This window comes from Microtus pennsylvanicus, chromosome 5 (assembly GCF_037038515.1).
Source record: "Microtus pennsylvanicus isolate mMicPen1 chromosome 5, mMicPen1.hap1, whole genome shotgun sequence".
Taxonomy (NCBI): Eukaryota; Metazoa; Chordata; class Mammalia; order Rodentia; family Cricetidae; genus Microtus; species Microtus pennsylvanicus.
The window spans coordinates 81,395,407-81,422,629 of record NC_134583.1 but is presented as its reverse complement, the minus strand read 5'-3'; the positions used below and the strand labels follow the sequence as shown (position 1 = coordinate 81,422,629).

General features: G+C 47.0%; 3 protein-coding genes across 4 annotated transcripts; 1 reads left to right on the top strand and 2 right to left on the bottom strand.

Annotated features, from left to right (window-relative positions):
• Znf511 (zinc finger protein 511) lies at positions 1-3,309 on the bottom strand. Its single transcript, XM_075972676.1, has 6 exons — positions 3,157-3,309; positions 2,829-2,902; positions 2,382-2,583; positions 2,162-2,286; positions 1,075-1,194; positions 1-359 (listed from the first exon to the last, which is right to left on the bottom strand). The coding sequence occupies exons 1-6, from the start codon at positions 3,307-3,309 to the stop codon at positions 281-283; spliced, it is 753 nt and encodes a 250-aa protein (XP_075828791.1). The 3' UTR covers positions 1-280.
• Tubgcp2 (tubulin gamma complex component 2) lies at positions 3,281-26,471 on the top strand. Of its 2 annotated transcripts, none has more exons than XM_075972671.1 (18): positions 3,281-3,416; positions 7,334-7,517; positions 8,781-8,909; positions 9,817-9,993; positions 11,060-11,219; positions 14,303-14,510; positions 14,715-14,914; positions 15,248-15,437; positions 16,115-16,260; positions 16,893-17,073; positions 17,357-17,537; positions 21,077-21,249; positions 21,544-21,672; positions 23,220-23,340; positions 23,676-23,819; positions 24,485-24,613; positions 25,523-25,686; positions 26,303-26,471. In XM_075972671.1, the coding sequence occupies exons 2-18, from the start codon at positions 7,368-7,370 to the stop codon at positions 26,436-26,438; spliced, it is 2,718 nt and encodes a 905-aa protein (XP_075828786.1). In that variant the 5' UTR covers positions 3,281-3,416; positions 7,334-7,367; the 3' UTR covers positions 26,439-26,471. The 2 variants fall into 2 exon arrangements, with proteins under 2 accessions (XP_075828786.1, XP_075828787.1); XM_075972672.1 differs by having other exon boundaries at positions 3,340-3,515.
• On the bottom strand, positions 19,236-19,727 carry LOC142850996 (large ribosomal subunit protein uL24-like). Its single transcript, XM_075974887.1, has one exon. The coding sequence runs from the start codon at positions 19,713-19,715 to the stop codon at positions 19,278-19,280; it is 438 nt and encodes a 145-aa protein (XP_075831002.1). The 5' UTR covers positions 19,716-19,727; the 3' UTR covers positions 19,236-19,277.
• Positions 26,472-27,223: the final 752 nt, after the last annotated feature.

The following is a 27,223-nucleotide window of genomic DNA, read 5'->3' as shown; positions in this document are numbered from 1 at the left end:
TCAACAGTGAAAAATTTTATTTCGTATGCTTAATAGTGACATTCTTCGAGTAGCCCCCACAAAGCAGGTAGGTGGTTTCTCCATCTCATTCCTTCAGTGTGTCCTGGTTATTTCTGGAATCTGCAGATTCTGGGTTTCAACACACTGGCTGCTTCATGTGATTACGTATGAAAATAAGGAGGTGGCAAGGGTCCAGCTCAGGGCAGCTATCCAGAAGCAAGAGAAAGGCCCTGGCACACCACTCCCTGAAAGTCTGTCTGGCTTTTCTTGCCAGGATCCATCAGTGCTGTTTGTTTCTTTTTTTAGTGCTTTTAAATCCTCTGGCTGCACCCTGGCCAAAACAGACAGTGGAGGGTATTCTGAAAGAGAAAAACGGTCATATCAAACAAAGGCATTATCTCTAACAACACACAGTTTCTCTGTACTTCCTTCACATTTGTATTCTGGAATGTTCTCCTTTTGCTCTGTGGAACACTCAGGAAATGGAGTCTGCCCTCTTGGGCCCTAGGATCAGCCCCTGGTCTCAGGCTTGCTTCCTGTGGGATACCTTCCTGGTACCAATGTGCATTTGCTTAGAAGAACTTAGCCAGCAAGGTCGGCTCCTGCTGAGGCCCCTATGGCATTGGTTTCCTGTTATCTCCATTTCTGAAACCTAATCACCACGGGCAGGCAGGGTACTCACAGGCCAAGGCCCAAACAACTATGGAAGATGGCTGCTGAGAGGCAACTGAGGGACACACATGTCCATCATCCTACCAGTTTGGATTCTGGGGCCACCCCGCCACCCACTACTGTTCAAAAACTTCCCCAAAGTAACAGTTGAAGTTGATGTGAGTGTAATCTGCAAAAGACAGTCTGCCAGGCAGACACGGGAGAAGGTCCTTTCCACCCAGCAGAGACAACAGTGAAGGGGTGGTGGTGCCTGCACGTGGGGCTCCAGGGTCCAAAGCACAGGAAAGGAGGGGACCTAGAACCTTCAGGTTGTTACCTGCCATGAAGCCCATCTTTCTGCCCAGTGTCACCCACTCTCAAGTCTAGGGTCATTAACACACACAGAAGGATGTACCCACTGACCTGTGACTGTAGGTCCGCCTGCAGGGAGGTGGGGCAGCAGGTTCAGAGGAGGTTTCCATGGCGTCACTGTCATCTTTCAGGGCTCTGGCTGGTGGCTCTGCTGCAGCTGGCATGGCTGGGCTGTAGAGGAAAAGCAGTGAGCAGCACCTGTACCTGGTTCCCTAGTACTAAACTTGTAAGGAAGACACTATTATTTTCCCTCAATTCTTTTTGTAAACTATTTTGGCACATTCTAAGGTTACAATTAAATTTTCAAATTATTGGAAAAAGAATGTTTTATGGCATGGTCAAGGGTCATGCATTCATATAACTAAGTCTGATAATTTATAAATTATCATGGTGTACACCACCATGCTTGGCTTTTTTTAGGTGACAGGGACAGAACCTCAAGCTTACGCACTTCGCCGAATGAGCTGTCTCCCCATGCCCAAGCCATGTAATGATGATGAGAGTTCACTGAAAGGACCCTCCCAACCCCCCACCCCACCTTACAGAGTTTCTCTGTAGCTTTGGAGCCTGTCAGGAACTAGCTAGACCAAGCTGGCCTTGAACTCACAGAGATCCACCTGCCCCTGCCTTCCGAGTGCTGGGATTAAAGGCGTGCACCACCACCACCTGGCTCAAAAAGAATCATTTTTTAAAGGAAGCAAAGAAGCATTACACTAAGAGTTATTCCGGGAGCTTACTTTCCCCAGAGCAGTGTAAACAGTCATGGTAACAGACAGCTTTGTGGATAAGTTTTTAAAAGTCAGCAGAGAGAGAAAAAAAAAATGAAAACAAAGCAAAACTAGGAGTTCCATGGGAGAAGTGTGAAGAGTGCATGCACCGGACAGTCCCCAAATGCCCCTTGTTGGTAGATTCAGAGGGGCACGCAGGGCACAGACCAGCACAAGCACCCGCTAGGACCACTCCCTCTGCTCTCAGCCAGGAATGGCCCTCCTGTCTCCACTGACATATAACCCAAGCATACTAATTCACTGCGCTCAGAGTTCCAGCTACCTGTGTATGAAAACGAAGTCAAGTTTAACTACAGTGTCTGTTCCCTGGCTCAAGACTGGGGACAGTCACAACTGGTTCCCTCACGTACCCTCTGTTTGTCTTGGGCTTATCAAATCGGAAATCCGCAGGGTACAAGTGGAGCCTCACCATGTGATCCTTCCGGTCTTGGCTGGTCTTGAACTTCTCTGGGCAGCCTTCCACCAAGCACTGGTACTACAAAAGACAAGGTGGCACCTCCGCTCTTACCCTGCCCTAAGCCCCGATCCCAAGGAACCATTGTAGCCGCACTGAGTGTAGCCAACACCCACCATGTCTTGCCTCTGGGCCAGGATCTGGAACAGAGAGTCGTGCCATTCCAGGATGTGGACATCCAACAAATGCCCAGAGGGGAAGGCCCGGCTGCAGAGGGAGCAGGTGTTTCCATGTAGCATGTGATAGTGGTGCTGGTAGTCCTCTAGCGCAGCGAACACTTGGCAGCAGCCAGCCACCTGACAGGTGAACTCGGGCACCCTGGGAAAGGAGGCAGGAATTCCAGGGGGATTTGAGCTTCCTGTGCCACCTCAAGCCTTACTAATAGACTAGGGGAGGGAGGACCCAGCCAAGCCAAGCGTGAGTATGGGCAGGGTGGCGCTAAGCCAATAGTACTCAGGGTGTCAGCTGGGAGGGGTCCGAAACCTAGCCTGTATGCAGAAGGGAGAGGAGGAACCAGGGTAGCACTAGCAAGCAGAGAAAGGCCTCGAAGCCAAGCTGCTCACATGGACTTCTCCGGCGTCTCGGACACTTGCGTGAGCATGTCCTGCAAGTAGAGGTGCCGCTGCACGTCCCCATCCTACAGAAGACAGGCGCCAAAAGCCATGGGTGGACCTGGGTCCCGAAGCCCCGCCCTACAGCTTTGAACCACGCCCCAACCTATAGAGTTGTATCCAGCCCCTAAGTCCTGCCCACAGGTCCCACCCACACGGACAAGCTCCGCCTACCCTAGCCCCGCCTAGCCTAGCCCCGCCCACAGTCACAGTCCCGCCCCCTCGGCCCCGCCCTGTGTGTCGGGGGCTCAGGAAACCTTCCGCCCAGGTTTTCACGCACCTCAAAGAATTCGTGATCCCGCGGGAAGTGCACGGGGCGCGGTGTGAACCGGAAGGGCGCCGCCCCAGCTGCAGGGTTCCGCTCCACCGGCAGCGGCTCTGCCGCCCCGGGCGCCCCGGCTAGGCGGGAATATAGCGAAGGGGGAAGCAACATCTCCACGGTTGCCGCAGCCCTTCGGCCACCGTCGGCGGGGCGGGAACGGACGTGACGTTTATTAACTTCCTGTGGCGACCCTGCGGGGCGGAACGCGGCGCGGGGAAGTGAGTGAGGGCTGGGTCTGGGTTGTGGCGGGAACCGGTCGGGGCGGGGCTGGAGCCGCACTCCGGGACCGGGTCCGCGAACCGGACTAGCCTGCAGTGGTAAGAGTCTGATTCTCTTGGGCGTCCACCGCCGATAGTTCCTACGCTTGCCCGGGCCTGCCCCACAGCTCCACGGTGCGACAGTCTCTGGCTGTTTCTGTCCCCTCCAGGCGTCCCGCTGGAGGAGGCAGCGGCCGTGGGAAGTTCACGGTTAATGTGACCCCTCTCTCCTGAAAGCCCTGTGGTGACTACGGAACTGACTTGCCTGTCTTCTGGAGTGAAGAAGTCAGCCCCCCCACCCCCCTTCAGTAGAGACAGACGAGGGAAGAAACCCTAACCTAAATAAAAAGCCTATTGAGATGTGCAGCTGACACGTTCGGGGCTTTAACTTTCCTCCTTTCCTAAAATACTGCAGAGCAGGGCTTACCTGTTAGAAGGTATTATCATGGAAGAAGATAGAGAAGCTTAAACGCTCCTAGCTTTCTCAGCCTGCCTGCCTTTTTTGTCTCCTTCCTTCCCTCCCTCCTTCCCTTTCTCCTTCCCTCCCTCTCTCTCTTGCTTTTTGTTTTGTTTTGTTTTTGTTTTGTTTTTTTTGAGACAGGGTTTCTCTGTGTAACAACCCTGGCTGTCTTGGAACTCACTTTGTAGATCAAATTGGCCTTGAACTACAGAGATTCGCCTGCCTCTGCCTTCTGATCGCTGAGATATTAAAAAGTCTGCTACCACACCCAGCCAGCCTGCTTTCTCATACACTTCAGGAGCACCTGCTCAAAGGGTGGCGCCACTCACAGTGATCTGGGCCCTCTCCCATTAGTCATTAGTTGTCAGTCAAAGAAATGCCCCACAGGCTTGCTTACAGGCCAGTCTGGTGGTGGAGACAGTTCCTCAGTTGAGATTTTGTCTTCCTAGATATGTCTTGGTTTGTGTCAAGTTGGCAAAAAACCCGACCAGCACAGACAGGCTGGTTTGTACTATTATCCAGGAGCCTCTAGTGGTCCTCAACCTTCCTAATGCCTGCGACCCTTTAATACAGTTCCTCGTGTTATGGTGACCCCCCCCACCATAAAATTATTTCATTGCTCTTCGTAACTTTTGCTACTGTTATAAATATCTGGTATGCAGGAGGTCTGATCTCTGGCCCCTGTGAAAGGATTGTGGGGTCTCGACCCACAGGTTGGGAATTGCTGCTCGAGATTCCCCTTTTCACGCCTCTTCTACCCCCACCCCAAGCCCATTTTTGTCATTGTCCACTGAAAGAATGCACCTGCCTTGCTCATAATTGGTTGCGCCAGACTTTGCTAAGTAAGTTGTGTTCAGTCCAGTGCATGTGTGGTGACTGAGAGCGGTAGGAACCAAGGAGGGTGAGACGGTCCAGCGGGCTGTTAAGGGTTAATCAGACTTCTCTCTACAGTTGTATCTTTCAACTGTGACCTTGTTTTCCTGTATGTAAGGATGTCAATTTTGTTGAGGTTCCTGTCTGTGTCCCTTGCCCACTAACTGCCAAGAGTTTAGCTATGTCTCCTAGGGCATATCTAAAGCCTTAAAGGAAACTACCGTTTAGAGATGAGAGAAGCCTTTATTTTTTTCTGGAATTACGTATAAATCACGAAGCACGGCAGGCTCCTTGTATTAATATATAAGAAGTGGGGATATCTGAAGATTTACGTGTTTACTTGGATAGGATATTAAACAAGTATCTGTGTAGATGATCTTTCCATGTGAGTAGCTCTGCCCTCTGGGTCTGATGGTCAGGGCTGTGTGTTGGCGGCTCACACCTTCGTTGCCGTCTAGCATGTTGCAGGACAGGCTTCAGGCCTGGGAAACGGCATGGTACTGCTGAATTTGGAGAGAGCATATGTGGGGGGAGTTTGGGGTTTTGTGTTCTGCTTGCCGGGTAGCTTAAAGCAACTCTTTTGAGACCTGCCAATATTTAAAAAAAATTCCTTGAACGTTTTATTTTTAGTTTCGTACGTATGGGTGTTTTGTCTGCATTTTTATCTGTGCACCATGTGCGTGCAGTGCCAGTGTCAGATCTCCTGGAATAGAATTACAGATGGTTTTGAACTACCGTGTGGGGGTTGGGAACTGAACCCAGGTCCACTGCAGGAGCAGCCAGATGCTCTTAACTGCTGAACTGTGTATCCAGCCCTAAGGGACCTGTCATTTAAAATACTGTCAGTGTCTTAGTATCTCTCTAAAACCAAACAATGTCCACGTTACTTAGTAAGCATAACCAGTTTGCAGATAACAGCAAACATGTTGAGACAGCATTTGTTTTATTTAATCTCCATAGCAACTCTGGGTAGCTCTGTTACTCCCTCTTCTCGTGAGAAGCAAGCAAGAGGCTAGCTAGCATTTTGTCACATCTTGTTTTAGTCCTTGGAGACACCTGTTTTGACCATCGGTGGAGGTTGATAAACTAAGAAACTGCTTTCTATTACACGGGTTTACAGTGTGAAACACTCAAGGTAGAGATCCAAGATGGCACTGTTTGTACATTGGCATACTGTGGGAGTGTGTGCTGAGTGCCCTTGGCACTGTTTAACTCAAGGCTTGTCTCAGTTGGAGATGTTAGCATAGCAGTTCTTAACTTCTGAGTTACAACACCTTTGAGAATTTACAAGAATGCTCAGAAAGTTCACAGGTCTGAATAGGAAAGTCTCATCTCCAAGCATAACTTCACTAATGTTTGTGGATCTCAAATTAAGAATCCTATAAAAGTTTATTACCATGTTCCTATAATATCATCAAGTTTATTAGGCTTAATTTTGAATCTGTAGCTAGTGTCTGTTTTCCTTAATGCTCTTTCTTAGTGCTTCTGATACTGACTAGCTCAGCCATCGGTAGAAGAGTGGAAGACCCCATGTTGTCAGCTATTGGTACCAGGATATTGGTACATCTGTTACCACTAGGACATTATATACAGTCTCCACATGGTCAGCTACTTTCCCCTGGAATGATGGGATAGATGGGTTGAAGTCACCAGCTCTTTGCTAACCAGTGGGAATTCACATGCCGCCTTCTGCTGTTGCGCTGTGACATCGGCTACAGTTCTGTTTGATTTTGAGACAAGTTTTTGCTGTGCATTCCAGACTAGCTTTGACTGTGATCTTTCTGCCTCCCCTCTCAAGTTCTGGGGTTACAGCCTCCGAAGTCGTTTTGATCTCCACCACTTTGGCCAATGTCTCTACCCTAATACTGCTGGTCCTAGAACATCAGGAAAGCTAGAATATGTGGAAATCTTACCTACCTAAAATATCCTTGTATGTTGCCAGGCCTGGGCCAGAAAAGGAAACATTGAAGGCTTTAGAGTGCAAAAAAGGATGCCAGACTTAAACCTTACAGTTTAGGGTTTAAGAACTGGATATGCCCTCATGAGTGGGAAGTTTTAATACATCAGGACAGAGACAGTAACATAGTCCTGTGCAAGCGCCTCAAAGGGCAGGATCTTTGTGTCTGCCCAGCCAGGGCCTGAAAAACTGAGACAAAACAGCATATCTGCCTCCTGCAGGCAGGCCCATGGTCACATGAGGATGGCTGGACCAGGAAATGAGGACAGGCTTGTGGGCCCATTTCTGTGAGTTACCCCGGACAGCTGGCTCCTTTAATGATGGTGAATTGGAAAACAACTGGAGGCTCTGTCAATAGGGGCATGACACAGGTGAATGCAGTGACAATGGCTGGCAGATTTCAGTAGCATTTTGATAGGTCAGACTGTTAGGGACAGGGAGAAGCTCATGATTGACATAATCTTGGCAATGATTTTAATGTCAAAAGCTTGAATCAGTCAAAAGACATTTTAGGTTTTAATTTTGGAAGCCAAAGTAGCCAATCTTGTTTAGGTTTCAATTTTATGAACAGCCTCCTTCTGCCTTCAGGAGAATATTGCTATGTTGGTGTCTCAGATAAACTATGAGTGAATTTCGGATTCACCGTGATGTCAATGAGCTGCTCAGTCTGCTGCGCATCCATGGTGGGGGCGGGGCTGAGGTCTACATTGACCTGCTGCAGAAGAACCGGACACCATATGTTACAACCACCGTCTCTGCCCACAGTGCCAAGGTGAGTACCTGTTCCTGATACAGTACCACAGCAGTGGGGGCCTGAAGGTGCAGCCATGGGGATGGGCTGTCCCTGGTAGCCACAGCATGGCTAGTTCTGGGCCAACAGCACCTGGTGGATGCTTCCTTTGAACCTGGCATTCACTGTGCTCTGCTGGTCTTCAGGTTCCTGGCAATAGCTCCTGTTATTTTATTCATTTATATAAATGAATCGGCGGGTGTCCAGAGAGAGAGACTGAACTCTCACTTACACAGCCCTCCTCTGTTCTGAGGAGGAGACTTAATATATGTAAAAATTACTGGGTGGGAAAAGGAAAGCTACTGGTATTAATCGCGTTGAAATTTCTTTCAGTTTTTTTGTTTGTTTGTTTGTCTTTTTATCTCTTTCTTTGTGTAGTCTTTGCTGATCTGAAACTCACTGTGTAGGTAGTACAACAGGCTGGCCTTGAACTCAGGTCTGTCTGGGATTAAAGGGGTGTGCCACACCACACCTGGCTCAATTATTTCTTTTTTAAAGAATTCATAATTTAATAATGCATCTTTAATAAAAGATATCTTTGAATTTGAAATCTACTATGTTTTTAAACCTAAAAACATAGATACTAGAGAGCTGGTTCAGTGGTTAAGAACACTTGCAGCTCTTGCAGAGGACCTGATTCAGTTTCCATTTCCCCACATGGTGGCTCATAACCATCTATAACTCCATTCCAGAGGCTTCAATGCCCTTTCTGACTCTGTGGACACTGCATGTACATGGTGCAGAAATGTACATGTAAGCAAAACATTCAGACACATAATAAAGTAAATCTTTTGAAAGTTAAAATAAAATAAAGTAGACTTTGTGAAGCTTCACTTATTTAACCAGTGTAATGAAGGCATCGGTACAGGCAGATGGATTGAGCAGAGCATGGCTCAGGAAACACACACTCATTTGGTTTGTTGCCCGATCGTTAAACATTGCTGAGTGAAACGTCCCTAAATTGGTACAGGCAGTAAGTTCAAGAGGCAGCAAGTGTCAGAGAATGCATGAGCTTGAAGGAGAGCTGTGAGTGCTCCTAGGCCGTGGAGCAGAAGACAGGAGAAATCATAAAAGAAGGGTGGCTGGATTTGGTGGACCATTGACATTAATTTCCTGTTTATTTCAGAGATGTGATTGTTTAGCTCACCTAATTCAGCTGTTGTTTATTTGTGTTTCTTTTTTTAAGATTTTTTTTAAATATTTGATTTGTAACTGTCATTAATTTACTTCTGCTTGTGATTTGAGGTTAAAATTGCAGAATTTTCTCGTACTCCTGAGGACTTTTTAAAGAAGTATGATGAACTGAAGTCTAAAAATACAAGGAACCTTGACCCGCTGGTGTACCTGTTATCAAAGCTCACAGAAGACAAAGAGGTGAGCTACCTGCCTCATCTGCATCACCACACCTGCTTTGGGGACATTGGAAACACCCCCCCCCCCAGTGTCTCCACAGAGTCCTCAAGGAGCCTGGGGTGCAGGTTAAGCCTCTCCTGCACATCCTGTCCCTCTGTTCCTGACTGGCAGCTGTGCCTCATGATGGCCACACTTTGAAGGCATGTGTTTGGTGAAATGTTAGCCGCTCCATACTGAAAGAATACCTGTAAAATTAAAGGGAAGTGGATGTATTAGCTCATGGCTTCAGTCCCCATTATTTTTGGGCCCAAATTGAGGCAGAATAGAGAGTAGCCTGGTAGAGAGGTGACAGAGCTGCTGGCAACTGGAAAGCAGAAAGAGATGGACCAACAGGCGTGAAGAGTTCAGTTTGTGTTATCAGTGAGTTAATCCACTGATAAGGTTAGAGTCTTCATGAACCAACTCTTTCAATAACATCACCAGCTGGGGACCAAGCCTTTAACATGTGAACCTTTGGGGAAGACATTTTATATCCAAACTATAGCAGTGAATCATAATAACGCAGGATGGGCCAAGACCAGGAAACATGGATGTAGTAGCATGAGGTGTGCATATTTGCTTTCTCTGATGCTGTGCTGTATGTGTCATGTGTCAGTCTGGAGCCAGAGAGTAGTGTGTAGAGCCCAGCTCTCCATCCATGCACAGGTGAATTCCAGGCAGGAGGACAGACAGGGAAAGTGGTACTACAGCCTGGGTGCTGTTAAGTAGAATGTAGTAGAACATTTGTCCATTGGAGGTAAAATTATGGATTGACTGTCAAAGAAGACTGTAGGCTTTCTGTCCCCTGTTGCTTTGGTGATGTGACAGGTGGTAGAACACAGTGAGCTTTTGTGGCCTGGTGTAACTGGATGGTTTTATGTGTTTGCAGACACTGCAGTATTTACAACAAAATGCAAAGGAAAGAGCTGAGCTCGCAGCTAATGCTGCCACCAGCAGCAGCACCAGCTTCAGCATTCCTGTTGCTGCCTCTAAGATGTCCACACAGGAGCTAGAAGAGCTGAGGAACCAGTTTGGGGGTGTGGCTACAGGCTCCACACTGCAGCAGGTACCGTATCTACCGTCGTCCACAGGGTGCTAGCTGTGCAGATATTTCTATTCCTAGTAAAGAAAAATAATCTGCCATAAGTGAGGCTAAGGCTGATTGTGCTCTACAGTCATAATTCTGACCCATAAGAATAAACAGTGCAGTGAGGGTCTGACCACGTCCACCTGCCGTGCATCCGAACCAGCACCAGTCGTGATTCCTACTGGAATTTGTGACAGTTTCTAACACAATAGCACTTTTTAAATTACCAGTTATTTCCTCTAAGTTATGTTCTCCCATGGTAATTGCTGCTGCTTGGATTCATCCTGCCTCACACTGGCCTTTTTGTGAGTTTCGAGAGTCATAGCCACCACATGCCTGAATTTGAGACCCTCGACCCCTCTTCACAGCCCCAGCTCTGTATAGTGCCCCAGCCTCTCCACTGTTTGCTGAGCACAGAGGACACCACAAAACCTTTTAGGTATATCCCTGTACCATAGCACTCATACCTTTCACGTTGTGTGACCTACGAGTATGCAGAGATAAGTCGGTGCTTCCAAAAGTTGCCAAGCATTGTTAGCCTCTGGTTGTAGTCTTCCCCAGAAGGCCAGTGCTCTGTGCATGGCCTAGAATCTAGCCATTGTGATGGACTTTCTCCATATGGCAAGGATGTATGCCAGTTGTTAATTCCTGTCTTATTTCAGTAAGTGGCATTAGATCTAGTCACTGCTAAGAAAATTGATCTTGGCTCTTCCTGCTTTGTGTCCTGATCTGACACAGCTCTGAGGTAAAATGCAGACATTCCTCCATGGCCCCCATGGTTCTCATAGCTGGTGCCCTGGTGCCTGTGGGCTCCTTGCTGGACAGAGGAACCTTCAGAGGGCCTGGCTCTCTTGTTCCTAGGCCCAGATGTTGTGATGGGCAGATAGAAATATGTTGCCTTTTTAAGTAAGATCAAATGTCCTATGTGCTGAAACGATGGACTTTTTATATGCAGAAGATGTGTTAATTTCTGTAGATAACTTAGTTTTGTTTGCACTATGGTATATTTTTGTTTTTGTTTTTTTTTTTAAAATGTCCTTACTAGTCTCTGGAACTTACAAGAAAGATGCTTCGAGACAAACAGAACAAAAAAAATTCAGGCCAGCCCCTTCCGGTCTTCCCAGCATGGGTATATGAGAGGCCAACACTGGCTGGAGATTTCCTGATTGGTTCGGGCTTAAGCTCAGACACGGCTTTGCCTATAGGTATGTGATGGATTTCTTCCTGACACATGAGAACTTCTCCCTGCTTGCATGTGCTTCAGCAGGCTGGGGAACTATGGGTGTCATGCTGAAGCCCAGAGGACTTGAAGTTTTTGTTGTGCGTTCCTCCTGCCAGACCTTTGGGACAGTCCGAAGCTGGTCTCCCAGGCTGTGCACAGATGAGCAGACCAGGAGGGCACAGTTTTCTGAAGAGATTTGTGATTACTACAGAGTCCATCAAATATTAGTACTGTGTTTACAAAGGCCTTAGAAGTTGTGTCTACTTGACAGCATGCTGTTTCAGGGCAGGTTCTTGGAATCTGAGATGTGTGTGATGCATGCTATGGGCTGCATGCAATCCACAGTGTTTTTTCAGATCATATGAAATTTTGTACATTCGTATAGCATACCTATGGTATCCTACCCCTTTGATGGCAGCCCCAGTTCAGGAGGAACATGGAGTGGTGTGCCTTGCCACAGCTCATGAGTTCTGGGTAGTGTCGGTGTGTTGGTGCAGAGGTCTACTGTCACCTTTAGAAATACCTTACAGGACTGTTAGACAAATTGAGTGTTTTTCCTGTCCCTAAGCAGACATATTCTGCTACAAGTTAATGGGAAGGTAGAGACAGCTGGCTTTATGTCATGGACTTCTTGTTTGCAGTGTTGGTATTTACCTAATTGTCACCTGTCCCATCACCTGGTAGAGGTAACTGCTCTCCTGTCTATACACGGACCGTGTGGCCAGCATGGTCATTGTCCTTGGTGGAGCCTCAACCTTAGACCTTCTCTTTCTGCAGCCTGAGGGTGTAATTGGTGTTCTGCATACTGTGTGTCCTCAGGACTCGTTCCTATGGGATTCCACTCTCTTCAGTAATGCAATACTTAGCATCATGAATCAACATTCTCCAATTGTCCCAGCTCTGTGCCCTTCCAACTGCTCTTTCCAGTAAGCTCCCCTGTCTTCTCACGTTGCCTCTGCTCCTTGACATTTAGTCCTGGACCCACCTCCTTTATCTCCCCTTTCCTAGTGGCTAGGTAAACTTTGTCACCTACTGCCATTTTGCTGCTGTACCTGCCACCCCTCCCCCAGTGGCTTACTCATACCTAGAACTGTTGAACATTGAAATTCAGTAAGTTTGACTAAGCAACTAGTTTTCTGTTTTATTACTTTAATCCAAGTAGCTATGGCATTATGCAGGGGCATGAATCTGACAACTCATCTTCCTCCCCTTTCTGTAGTTCCTGTACTTCCTGTAAACATAGCTAGAGCTATGCAAGTGCAAGCTTTCAGTGCAAGGCCTGAGTCTTGGGTCAGTCGGTCCAGTGACAACTCTAGTGCCCCCCCCCCCCCGAAACTCTGACAGTTTGTCCAGGCTGGCCCCTTCTGGCCCTTGAGCTCCATTTTTCACTCAGGCCCCACATACCAGCCAAGTTTGCTATCTCAGGGTGTTTGCACATTGTGTTCCCCAGCTCCTTCAGAGCTCAGCCTGAAGATCTGGCAATACTTGCCTATCGTGCTTTGTCCTTCCTTGGTTAGGAGTGGGACTTTGTGCTCATTTCCCTTTCAGTGCTGGGACCCGGTCTTATTTAAAACTACAGGTCTTGTGCGTGCCACCATAGTCTCCATGAGTTCATGTGTGCATCGGTCCTGCTGTGTCTTGAAGACATTGTTTAATTGGCTTCTTTTTAATAGTGATGATCTCTTTAGAAACCATGCCTACCTTAGCTCCAGTCTTACATGGGCTTTTCTGAATAGTCTTTATGCTTTGCATTTTATTTTATTTTAGGCTCCCAATTCTCACTGTAAAACCAATCTAAAAGAAGTCTGGGGGCTAAAAGGAGAGATGGCTCAAAGGTTAAGAACACTGACTGCTCTTCCACAGGTCCTGAGTTCCAGGACCACATGATGGCTCACAACAATCTATAATGAGATCTGGTGCCCTCTTCTGGCATTCAGGCAGAATACTATATAATAAACAAACAAATAAATAAGTCTTTTTTAAAAAAAAAAGTTGGGGGGCGGCTGGAATAAAAATATCATAGCCTAAAGGAATGACTGCCTCAAAGTTACCTACCAGGATTAATTAATTAGTCTATTACTTTTAGACTCAGACTCAGAAATTTTCAGGGCACAAATAGTATGAAGACAAATTCTTGGCTAAAATGTGGCACAAGTGGCCTCAAGTCTGTGTTCCTATCTGACAGCTGAGAAGCCTGCCTTTCACTCTCTATTCCTAATGTATTCTGGTCATTGCTACTCACAGGACTTGCCCATTTGCTGGGAAATATTATTTTAAGATGTGTTGCTTTTGTTTATGCTGCATTTTTTTTTTAACTCTGGGAAGCTGTGATTCTTTGCCTCTCTAAAACTCCTGATGATCCTAATAAAGAGGCTGAATGGCTAATAGCAAGACAGGAACAAGGATAGGCGAGGCTGGCAGGCAGAGAGGCTAAATAGAAGAAACAAGGAAGAGAACAAGAAGGGGAGGACAGGGGGGCCAGCCACCCATTGCTTAAATTCTAGGCTCCTCCAGCCTGCATTTCTAAACATTTCCACTTTCTTTCCACAAACTAATCCAAAGCCCATGAACCACTTGGCCAGGTTTAACAGAACTTGTTCCTACCAACTTTCTGTATTGTTACTTTTGCTGTGACCAAAATAACGCAGAGGACAACTTAAAGTTGGAAGGGTTTTGGTGGGGCTTGGGGAGAAGAGGCCCACAATTTCAGAGATTTTAGCTAATGTCCTTTGGTCTGTTGATTGTGGGCCCTCAGATGAGGCACCACATCAGGAGTGTGTGGTGGAAAAGCTGTTCATTTTGTGGACAGGAAGCAGATTAGGAAAGAGCTGGGGATCCTGTATAACCTTCAAAGGTATACCTCCAGTGTCCTACTTCTATAATTCCTGTGTCCTGAGGTTTCTGCACCTAGGGATCAAACATTCAACACAACCTGTGGAATATGTTCATATTCAAACTATATCAGGGAATTGCTTCTACTTTCCATCCATCTGTGTACAAGAGGTTACAGAGAAGATGGTAAGTAAGGTTATGGAGCTAAAGTCTAGTGTTGCCTCTGCCTTGCAGGTACACTGCCCTTGGCCTCCCAGGAATCAGCAGTGGTGGAAGATCTGCTCTATGTGCTTGTGGGTGTGGATGGCAAGTACATCACTGCTCAGCCCTTGGCTGGGAGGCAGAACCGTACCTTCCTTGTGGACCCCAACCTGGACCTGTCCATCCGGGAGCTGGTAAACAGAATCCTCCCTGTGGCTGCCTGCTACTCTACAGTAACCAGGTGGGTCCTTAATAAATTTTGAAGAGCCTGTGAGTCACCAATCCCTATCCTGACTCAGTTTAACTCTTACTGCCACAGATTCCCATTGGCTATAAGTACTGGAGTGAGTAATTTGCTTCTTAGATAAGAATGGGATTTGGAATAGGCTCAACTTTTTTTGGAAATTTAGCCCTTCCCCAGTTGTCTCATGTATCTTTGCTGTAGGTTCATTGAGGAGAAATCTTCATTCGAATATGGGCAGGTGAACCATGCCTTGGCTGCTGCTATGAGGACCCTGGTAAAGGAATACTTGATCCTGGTCACACAACTGGAACAGCTGCACAGGCAGGGCCTCCTGTCACTGCAGAAGCTCTGGTTCTACATCCAGCCAGCCATGCGGACCATCGACATCCTCGCCTCTCTTGGTGCGGACTGCTGGTGTAGGGGCTGTAGGTGGATGTCTCCCTAAGGCAGCACGTGCCAGGCCATTCTGGTAGCAGGGTGGTGGGCAAAGCACTTGTCATGTCTTGTTTTCATGAACCATAGAAGGAAGGTGCCAGAGTATTTTTCTTTATTCTTGTTTTTTGAGTCAGGGTCTCATTATGATGTGTGCCATCACATCAGGTGGAAGCTTTTCTTGATAGGCTTCGTTAGCATCTGAAGCTTTAGCATCTGAGCATGGTGTCTTGGGAGGGGTCCTGCCTGCCTGCTAGGGGTGCATAGACACCTGGTAGTGAGCCACCCCTTTCTACCCACAGCCACCTCAGTGGATAAAGGCGAGTGTGTGGGCGGATTGACGCTGAGCCTTCTCCATGATAGGAGCTTCAACTACACAGGGGACAGCCAGGCGCAAGAACTGTGCCTCTATCTGACCAAGGCGGCCAGTGCACCCTACTTTGAAATCCTGGAGAAGTGGATCTACAGGGGCATTATTCATGACCCATACAGGTAGGCCGATAGGTGCCGGACACCTTTCACCTGGAGTCTCCACTGTGCAATAACCTGAGAAGGGACATGCCAGATGCAAGTCCTCAGCGCAGCAGTCAGCTAGGAGCTGAGGGAGTGTGTCGCTCACTCAACTGCCTTTCAGTGGCTTCATCCTGTTGAGTGAGGAACATTGGGGTCTAAATCTGGAGCCCATGTCCTTACCTCCGTGTAGTTGTGTGTGCTACCTCAGCATGGTACCTTTGACCATGTAAAGTAAATGACTAGTTCATAGAGAGCTCTGTTCTCCTGTACTGGGGATAAACCCAGGCCTTGCATGTGCTCTATCACAGAATGGGCCTAGTGTTTCTTTACTGAGGGGCCAAATTATAGAATCTGGTGTGGTGAGCCTAGTAAGCATTGCAGTTTCCATCTGACTACAGGGAAATGGGTCTTAAAACTCTATGGGAAGGGTCTGGTTCTGTTGGTGATGGACCCAGGACAAGTCATTCTGTGTCCATCCTTTGACCATAATGGAAAAGTAGGGAAGAAGCCACCTAGCTCTGCCTCAAAGTAGATACCTGCTCCCAAGTGAGGCTACAATTACTCAGTGGTTGTGCAGGTGTTTCTAGAAGCATGTGACCACCTCGAGGTTGGCCAGGCTTGCCCTCTAGTGTCCTGAGAGACTGTGTGACTTGCAGTGAGTTCATGGTGGAAGAACACGAACTGCAGAAGGAGAAGATCCAAGAGGACTACAATGACAAGTACTGGGACCAGCGCTATACTGTGCTGCCACAGCAGATCCCATCCTTCCTGCAGAAGGTAGCAGGCAAGATCCTCAGCACAGGTAATTACTTGGCTCTCTCACCAAGGAGGTCAGTGGCCTCTTCACAGCCTTCCAGCCTCTCTGCCTCTGGAGATGATGTAACTGGGAATGACCTATTAGTCTGAACTGTTGTTAGCTACTGGTAGTTCTTAACTCTTCATGGCTTCATTCTGCCCCGCCCCCCCCAATCTGGAAGCTATCTGCCTTAGACATAGCTTTCTCTCTTGGGTCTTAACCTCTAAAAGTCCATTCTATAGCAAGAAAAGCCATGAGGAACCCACACCTCCCAGACCAACTGTATCCTTTAGTTTCATTGCACAGGTTAAGCCTGATGTAGGTATTAGGCAAGTGTTTGGGGCCTTGGCATGTATGCTCTGCTTTGAGAGCTTAGCAGCATCAGAAAGGGCTAGGAGATGATTCAGCAACCTAGCTCTCAAGGCTTTTTCAAAATCCTTCCCATGAAGTACAGTCCTGAGGAGCCATTGCAGGTCACTATTGCACAATCTTTTTCAGGGGAGGGAAGCAAATTGTACTTCATGTTTAGCCCACTACCTCATGTTAGATTTGTGTCATAAAGCTCCAACTTGAGATACAGCATGTACAGAGATACTGAATCCACCTTCCTCTTTTCATTTATTTATTTATTTTTTCAGGAAAATATCTAAATGTGGTCAGAGAATGTGGTCATGATGTCACCTGTCCCGTAGCCAAGGAGATCATCTACACACTCAAAGAGCGAGCATACGTGGAACAGATTGAGAAGGCATTCAACTATGCCAGCAAGGTGCTGCTGGACTTCCTCATGGAGGAGAAGGAGCTGGTGGCCCACCTGAGGTTCGACTTTACTTCATATCCATGTGACTGAGAGTAGAATGTCCCTCTTAGCAACTTTTTTTTTTGTCTCTGCACAGGCTCTCTGCCGCCCTAGTGTGAGGTGCCAGGGTCTTAGTTCTTTATACTGTCCAAGCCAACGAGTCTCTCAGCTCCTTGCTGTCTGCCTCTCCCCTGCCATGTCCGAGCAGTAGCTCCATGTCCCATGGAGAACTGCCAAGCCTCTACCTTACATGTTGAAGGTTGGGTTCAAACACCCCATCCCCACCCCTGTCCCCTGGCACAGGTCCATCAAACGCTACTTCCTGATGGACCAGGGGGACTTCTTTGTGCATTTCATGGACCTTACTGAGGAGGAGCTCAGGAAGCCAGTAGAGGACATCACACCCACACGCCTAGAGGCTCTGTTGGAGTTGGCCCTGCGAATGAGCACTGCTAACACTGACCCCTTCAAAGATGACCTCAAGGTGAGTGCAGTGTTAGTCACGGCACATGGCTTCTGAGACATTAGAGTGAGCACATAACAGGGCCCAGGCAAGGTGTCCCATCTTGTGTTTGGCTCTGTGTCTCTCTCACAAGGGACGCTGGTGTGTGCTTTTCTCGTGGGTTTGGTCTCACCTGTGCCAGAATAGGTTCTCCTCGCCTCACAGAGTGCATGGAGATACATGCTGCTTCTCTGTGTTCCTAGGTGTGGTGAATGCACCGTGAGTTACTTGAGTTCTGTCACTGGGCTTTTTCTGGAAGATTCTGCATCAAGGCTCCATCTCATGCAGGTCAAGGTCTTTCCTAACATCTACTTCTAGAGTTCATCCTGGACATCTGTATGTTTCTGTCGCCATCAACAGGGTGTGCGTTTGCTGCCATGCAGTGCAGAGAACTATTGTGGTCCTGAAAGCTGGCAGTAAGAACTCCACTTGCATCTCTCTGACTCCAGTGGTTTGTGTCTTCTGTTCTCCCTCACATAACTGAAAGCTTCTCAGTTCATTGATGTTTTTAAGAACTCAGTCTTGGTTTTATTGCTTTTCTCCCTTTCTATTCTTTGTTTCTATTAACTTGTTTCTGTTAGTGTTGGACTTAGTTTCTGTTCCTTTTTTTTTTTTTTGAGTTTTGAAGTTAGGCTATTTTAACATGCTTTGTTGTCATTTGTTTCAAGAGAATCTGTAATTTCCTCATGATTTCTTTAGTGGTTTGTTTTGTTCAATTTCCACTAATTGGTACATTTTCAGGGTTTTCTCCTGTTACTTAGGATTTTTTGTTTTTTAAATTTTGTTTATTTTACTATAAATATGTGGATATTTTGCCCACATGTGTATCTTTGCACCATATGCGTGCAATGCCTGTGGAGGGCAGAAGAGAGCATCCAATCCCCTGGAACTGGAGTTACAGGCAGTTGTGAGCCACCATGTGGGTGCTGGGAATTGAACCTGGGTCCTCTGAAAGAGCAGCCAGTGCTCTTAACCATTGAGCCATATTTCCAGCACTGTTACTTAGTTTTAACTTCAGCTGCCATGCTTGTAGAGTGTGCTCTGTGTCAGTTGTAAAGTGTCCTGGGATTCCACATGGGTTCTTCTCTGCTGTGCAGGTCTTGGATGGTTCTTAGTGCTGTCCATGTGGCTTGCATATATTACTGTGAGTGGACCTGAGTCTCCAGTTTTCTCCTAGGACTTCATTTTTCCTTGCAGTTCTGCTCTTCTTCACTTCATATATTTCTGGATTTCTTGTTGGGTACAGGAGTAATTTTATGGGGTACATTTCTAGTGACAGTCTGTGGCCTGATCATCCAGGTGGACCACACAAGAGCCATCTCAGGTGCTGGCTATGGGGCAAATGAGTCATGACTGCTCACTCAATGTCCCCATCTGTGTTACTTTGACAAGCAGGATTAGAGTAGTCTACATTTTCTTTCTTTCTTTTTTTTTTTTGGTTTTTCGAGACAGGGTTTCTCTGTGGCTTTTTGGAGCCTGTCCTGGAACTAGCTCTGTAGACCAGGCTGGTCTCGAACTCACAGAGATCCGCCTGCCTCTGCCTCCTGAGTGCTGGGATTAATGGCGTGCGCCACCACCGCCCGGCGAGTGGTCTACATTTTCATGACTGTTAGGAGATGGTGAGCATTTGATTTGTTCATGAGCTGTTTGTGTTTTTCCCTCCTTTATTCTTTTTTTTTTTTTTACTCAAGCAGTCTTTAATGAAAACTGTATGAGACGCCCCTACTCCTGCATCTTCTCAATCGTTTCTTCCTTGTATTTGCGCTTCTCCTTTCCTACTTGTCGAGACTTGGCTTTCCTTTCCGGGATCTTCTTTCGGTCTTTGTCCAGCTTTAGCCTGGTGATCACCACCTTCCTGGGGTGGATGCCCACGTGGACAGTTGTGCCATTAGCCTTTTCCCGCTGCACCCGTTCAGTGTAGATGACGTATTTCTTCCTGTACACTTGGACCACTTTGCCAATCTGCTGGCCTTTGTAGTGTCCCCGGACAACCTGAACTTCGTCATCCTTTCGAATGGGCATCGAGCGAACATTGTACTTCTGTCTCAGCTCTTTGGATAGGGGGGAAGACATGATCTTCCTCCGAATGTGAGAAGGTGCATTGAAATGCCGTTTGCGGTTCTTGCTCCGGTCAGAAGTCACAAAGGGATTGAACTTCATTTTGGCGGCTGCGATCCCCCTCCTTTATTCTTTGTGCTTTGTTTTTTCTAGTCTTTTATATTCTGTGTCTTTCATGTTTTACAGGAGCCCTTGTCACACTGGCATGTGGTTGGCTCTTGATAAGTATTTTAATGATTAATGTTGTAGACAGTACTGTTTGTCTATAATAAGTTTTGTCATATATCTCACCTAGTATGCTTCATCTTCACAGGTAAAGTAAAAAGTCTTTACTCCTAAGATTTATTCAGTTTCCCCTATGGTTTCTCATTTATAACAGCAACAGTAGAAACATTTAAAATGCTGTTTTAGGACTGGAGAGATGGTTCTGTGGTTCGGAGTTAATTAGGCTTCTAGTGCTATGATAAGCACCATGAGTTAAGCAGCTGCGGGAATGGGTTTATTTCAGCTTCAGTTCTACATCATACTCCATCACTGATGGAAATCAGAACAGCAACTCAAACAGGGAGGACCCTGGAGGCAGGAGCTGATGAACAGACCACAGAGGAGTGCTGCTTGCTGCCTTGCACCTCATGGCTTGCTCAGCCTGCTTTCTTATAAAATCCAGGACCACCTGCCCAGGGTGGCATCCACCCACATTGGGTTGGGTAATCCCACATCAATCACTAATACAATCTACTACAAACCTGCCTATGGGCCAATTAATAAGCATCTTCATAATTGAGATTCCCTTTTTTCAAATGACTCTCGTTTGTATCGATTTGACATAAAACTAGCCAAAACACAAAAGTGTTTACTGTTTTTGCAGAGAACCTGGGTTTGGTTCCCAGCACTCACACTGGGCAGCCTGTATCTTTAGTTCCAGTGGATCTGATGCCCTCTTCCCACCTTCACAGGCACCAAATGTTCACATATTATATATACATATATAGATACATACATAAACACATACACACATAATATAAACATGAGTCCTTATGTAAGTAAGTGCCCTGTGTTTTCTCTTCCATTTTGATAGAAGGTGTTTTGATTTAATTTTTCTTGTGCGGTGCTATAGAAAGACCTAGGATCTCACACATGCCATTGTACTACATATATCCCAACCTAACATTGTATTTTGGAGACAAGGTCTCTACATAGCCCTGGCTGTCTTGGACTTTACTCTGTAGACCAGGCTGGCGTTCAGTTCACATAGATCTATCTGTCTCTGCCTCCCGAGTGCTGGCATTAAAGATGTGGGTCTTTGTTCTGGCTCTAAACCTAACTTATTAATTAAGGGTTATCAGTGGGTGGTTAGCTTCTAATAGTATTTAAGGAAATTGCTTGCTTTTCCAACTCCATTCAGGAGTATGTCAGGGTTAAGACAATTTTCATACATCATTTTTTTTTCTTTTTCCCCCAAGATTGATCTGATGCCTCATGACCTCATCACTCAGCTTTTGCGGGTTCTGGCCATTGAGACCAAGCAAGAGAAGGCAATGACTCATGCTGACCCCACGGAGCTCACACTGAGTGGTCTGGAGGCCTTCTCCTTTGACTACGTTGTCAAGTGGCCCCTGTCACTGATCATCAATAGGTGAGGCCTACGTGACCCAGGCCACATATGGTCAAGCCGAGTGCTTGCCACTGAGCTCTACCCTAACCTGACTTTTTAGTTAAGGCTTTCCAGTTGGTGTTTAACCTCTCGGAGTATTTAAGAAACTTAGTTGCTTTTTCAGCTCAGTGCAGGTATGGGTAGGAGTCAGAACTGCCTGTTTGGACAGCCTCATGCTACAGGATGCTGGGTTGCTCTTGTCTTTTGGTGCCATCCTGCAGATAGTCAGGAGCATAGGCTGCCTTGCCGAGGTTCCTGACATGTCCCTCTTTGCAGGAAGGCACTCACCCGCTACCAGATGCTCTTCCGACACATGTTCTACTGTAAACACGTGGAGAGGCAGCTCTGCAGTGTCTGGATCAGCAACAAGACCGCCAAGCAGTACGCGCTGCACTCAGCAAAGTGGTGTGTCCTATTTTGCCCTCCCTGTCATTCTAAGAGCATTCATTGTTTGAAAGTCACTTGTAGTTTTTCTGTTTTCATAATTCCTTACTAACTGCACACTCACTGTCATCCTCGTAGAGCTGACTTCCAGGCTCGGTCTGTATCACACAGCCCTTCTCTATAGTCCCTCTTTTTCAGTACACAGAGCAATAAGTGCTGGGAAGTGCTCTGGTAATCTTTTGTACTCTAGTGTGTGGAACCAGCTGATGTTCAAAGGAAAGGTTGAGGGTAAAATTTCAAGAATTTGCCTCAGGATGATAGGCAATGGTGGCACACACCTTTAGTCCCAGGAGGCAGAGGCAGACGAATCTCTGAGTTCGAGGCTAGCCTGGTCTACAGAGTGAGTTCCAGGACAGCCAGGGCTACACGGAAAAACCCTGTCTCAAAGAAAACAAAGAATTTACCTCAAAGAGCTGGAGCAGTGACTTGGGTTAAGAGCATGTAGTGCTCTTGCAGAGGACCAGAGTTCTGTTCCCAGTGCCACACTGAAAAGCTCATTAGTACATGGAACTCCAGCTCCAAGGGATGATCATTTTCTGGCATCTGGGCATTTGCACTTACATGAGGATACCACATACATTACACATATATACATAATTAAAAAGAAATCTGAAAAAAAATTGTCCTGGTAAAACACAAGCATGTGGAGCCAGCCATGGTCGTAGTTCTTGGTATTAGCACCTACCTGATGTCTTAGCTCCTTTTCTACTGCTGTGATCAAACACTATGACCAAAGCAGTATATAAAAAAAGGGTCTATTTTGGGCTTATATTTCCAGAGGGATAAGAGCCCACTACTGCTATGGTGGAGAGCATGGCAGCAAGCAGGCAGAAATGGCAGCTGGAACAACAGCTAAGCACTCACAGCTTGAATTGAAAGCAGGAGACAGTGAGAGATCTCAGATGGTGCTAGCCTTTTGAAACCTCAAAGACCACCACCAGTAACAAGCTTTGTACAACAAGGCTGCCTCCCCAGACAGCCACCAACTGGGAACATGCCATCCAAACCTCCACACCTGTACTGAGTAACTTAGTTAGCTACAGATCCTGCCCTGCCTCTCCGTGGTGTGGCTAGTTGGCACACTCTTTCAGGATGCAGGGGAATAAGAGTTGTGCTGAGTAAGCCAGAAGTGAGTGTCCTCGGACTTCAGCATTGAGGCACCTTCCTTGTTTTGTTTTTTATGTTTTTTTTTTTTGTTTTTTTTTTTTGGTTTTTCGAGACAGGGTTTCTCTGTGGTTTTGGAACCTGTCCTGGAACTAGCTCTGTAGACCAGGCTGGTCTCGAACTCACAGAGATCTGCCTGCCTCTGCCTCCCGAGTGCTGGGATTAAAGGCGGCACCTTCCTTGTTAATGTCCTTTGTCCCTGAGTCTGAACCATCATCACATGAGAGCTAGGATCACTCACGAGAGTCTGCTCTGCAGTGGAGTTGGGGCGGGAGCCATCACTGTACTGCGCGTAGTTGTGATGATTCTGCATCACATCCTCAATAACTTGTTTCCGCACTCAGGTTTGCTGGTGCTTTCACTTTGCGGCAGCGAATGCTCAACTTTGTCCAGAATATTCAGTACTACATGATGTTTGAAGTGATGGAACCAACCTGGCACATCCTTGAGAAAAACCTGAAATCTGTGAGTTTCTGCTCTGCAGAAATACATGTAGCATCTAAAAGGCTCTTTCCCAGCCAGAGCGCATTTCATAGCACCGGCATATGCTAGCTGGTGTCATGGTGGCCACAGAAATGTCCACAGCCTCACATCTGCCTACTTCCTTCTCATGTACAGACAGGGCTTCCGTCCAACATGGTACATGAAAGAGGAGACAGAAAAAGACAGGGTAGCGACATAGTCTCTAAGAGATGACAGGCCTGTAGAGACAACGGAAATGTACAGGCAGTAGAGTACCAAACAGAACTGAAAGCCACGTGCACAGTAACTTCAGGGAAGTCTCAGGCCTTTGTTTGCAGGCTTCCAACATTGACGACGTGCTTGGCCACCACACAAGTTTCCTTGACAACTGCCTGAAGGAGTGCATGCTGACCAACCCTGAGCTGCTGAAGGTTTTCTCCAAGCTTATGTCTGTGTGTGTCATGTTCACCAACTGTATGCAGGTGAGGACAAGGAGGCAACATGGGAATGTTTAATGTCCAGGTTATTGCTGCATGCCACTCTGTCCTACAGCTTCTCCCCTTCAGAGCTCCTGGTCTTTGTGGCCAGTCCGTCCTATTCGGGCAGGGAAGCTATTTAGGGGCCCTGCCTTATTTCTTATAGTATCTCTGGTACTGGTCTCTGTCTTAGGCCTCTTCTGAATGCTTTTGTATTCATTTGTCAAAACTTAGTATTAAAGTTGTCACAAGCACTTGTCCAAAATAATGCAGAAAATATCAGGTGACAAAAGGGTAACCCAAGGTCTCTGGGCTGGAGGATGCTGGGAGCCAAGTGGTCTTCAGGCAGCACTTTGGAGCAGATAGGAGGTAGGAGATACAGGTGGTGATAGGTTATAGAGGAGACAGGGCTGTGAAACTCATTCCTTAGGTGTTTAGACACCATGATAATTCCCATAGAGGAAAACATGAAACAACTATGATTTTATGAAAACCAGTTGATAACCATTGAGAAATATAGCCTTGCAAATGCTGAGAACTAACATCCTGTCTACAGCTTTGTGTTCCTGTGTCTCTGGGTTGGGTACTGTGTTCCTGTAAGTACTTGCTGTCTTGTTATGGTATGCTGTGTCTGGAACTAATCATAACCTTTCCTCATGACCTACCCTTAGAAATTTACACAGAGCATGAAGCTGGACAGTGAGCTGGGCCGGCTGACACTAGAGCAGGGTAGTGCACAGGGGCCACCCACAGAGACTGAGTGGACTGAGGAGCGCCCCCGCAAGGAGCCTACCAGGAAGGTACGTGACCTTGGGGCTTGTCAAGAAAGACCCTCTTTCTAGTCAGCTGTGGCAGTGTTGGCATTTTTAACCCTTTCCTGGTTGTCACCTATGTGATGGGGAAAAAAACGGGTCCTGCAATTAGGTTCAAAACACAGCCATTAGAGTCTTTCCACTGAGCCTCCAGACATCTGGTCTCCAGAGTGTGGCCAAGTCATCTATACAACAGTATTGTGTGGAGTGGGCCTGAATGCCCTAGAGCACAGAGCTTTGCTTGGCTGCAGTTGGTGCTTAGTGCTTATCCCTGTTGGTGCAGATGACCTATGCAGCCTTCAGGATTCATGGCCACGAGTTGGCAATTGGGAGATGGTCTGGGAGCATGTGAGGGTCAGAAGCCAAGGACAAAAGGAGATAAGGTCTATCCTCTTTGCTTCTTAGTGTACAGGAGGAAAGCACACCAATGCTGAAATCAGACCTGTAGAGAGCATATAGTACCCATTGTTGGTTCTCCATGCTGTGAGCCTGGAGAAGCCCCAGTGGGCCTGTTGCCCTAAGTATTTCTCCATTTGCTGTGTTCTGATACCCCAGTTTCCCATCTTGTGTAATAATGGGAACATCACAGCTTCTTTCATTAACAACATTTGGAGGGTAGAGGCAGGGGGATCAAGCATTTAAGGTGAGTTCCAGGCCAACCTGGACAACATGAGACTCTGTCTCCAAAAAAGAGCCAGAAGTGGTGGCACATGCTGTAATTCCTGCTCTCCGAAGGCTGTGGTAGGGGAATCACAAGCCAGCCTGAGCTATGGTAACAACAGTCTGTCTCAAAACTAAGAAAAGAAACACAAAAAGGGAAGAACATCCTTGTAGCTAGCAGAGAGGCTAAGCGCCTACCTGGTAACTGATACTGAGCTCCTTGGGGTTTGTCTCCAGCACCTGTCCGAGCATGTGGATACTCCTCAGCTGGCCTCTGGGTTCGAGGCCACCATCAATAACTTTGACAAAAACTTTTCTGCCCATCTTCTTGATTTGCTGGACCGACTAAGCGTCTACAGCACCAGTAACTATGAACATGGCATGGCCAGCGTCATCTCCAGGTAAGAAACACCCTTCCTGACTTTGAAGCCTGTCCCTGTCATCTGCTTTCACTGTAGCCCTCGCTCCCCGTATCCCTAGCAGCAGGCGTCCTAATCTGGGCAAAGGTGGAAGACGGAAGAGGTGCCAGCTGTGAATACTCTGGTGAAGGGGTGTCTGCTTATCACTGGGATAGGAAAGGGGCTCTGACTTCAACCAGGAACTGGGTACCATCCCTGAATTACCCTTTGAAAAGTGCTAGTTTGTACACAGGAATCATCTGGTACATTGTGCCGTCCTACAATGCCCTAGTTTCAAGGGTTCCTAGAACCGAAAGTCACTGTCAGGCTTCCCAAGCCTGGGGCACCCTCAGAATTCCATTGCCAGAAGATACTGTGTGATAGGAACCCTCACCCATGGTGTTCAATAAAGGCCACCAGGATTGAGACCTGCAAGAGTATCCGTGCACTGGCAGGTGGAGCATGCTCTTCCCTCTACCTGGAAGAGGTCCTAGTTGTGTCTGTTACTCACCTTTACATGATTGGGAGAAGTGGGGTTGCCACATGTATATCTTCTCAGCTTGGGCTGGACTCTGCCCTATCCTGGAGTTTCCCTGACCCTCCTTTCCCTCCTCTAAAGGCTGGATTTCAATGGTTTCTATGCCGAACGCCTGGAACGTCTGTCTGCAGAGAGGAGTCAGAAGGCTGCTCCCCAAGTGCCCATCCCAAGGGGGCCCCCAGCATCAACACCCAGAGTGGCCATCCCTGCACAATGAACTCCCTTTTTAAATACCATCTTTCTGAACGTGGGCGTTGGTGTTATTATTGTTTAAGTGTGGTTTGAGATTCCATCTTGGCTCAATGAGTTCCTTTTTCAAGGTACTAGATTTCCTTTTGGAAGCTTTTCAGAGGGCTGGAGAGATAGCTTAGTCAGTACGTGCTTTCTGTGCAAGTGTTAGGACCTGAGTTCAGATCCTTACCATCTTTCTTAGTTAGGGCTTTCGTTGCTATGATGAAACACCATAGCAAAAGCAACTCAAAGAGGGTAGGGTTTGTCTCATCTTATAGCTTGTAATCTAGTCCATCATCCAGGACAATCAGGGCAAGAACCGATACAGAGGCCATGGAGGAGGGCTGCTTACTGGCTTTCTCCCATGGCTTTCTCGACCTTGCTTTTTTTTTTTATCACACCCAGGGCCTGCTCAGAGGCAACACTGTCCACACTGAGCTGGCCCTTCCTGTTTCAAGCATCAATCAAGGAAATGCACCACAGAACAGCCTTGTGGGGCATTTTCTCAGTTGAGGTTCCCTCTTCTAAAATGGCTCTATCTTATTTGAAACTGATGTAAATTTCACCCAATACACCACCTGTATAAAAAGTTGAGTGTAGTGGAACATTCTATTCCCAGTGCTGGGGCAGGGAGAAAGGGTTCCTAGGGCTTCCTGACCAGCCAGTCTAGCTAAATCATGAGGTCAAGAGACTTGTCTCTTAATTAATTAATTAATTAAAATTAAAAATAGGATGGATGGTAATAGAGGAAGTAACTGGTATCAGTCTCTC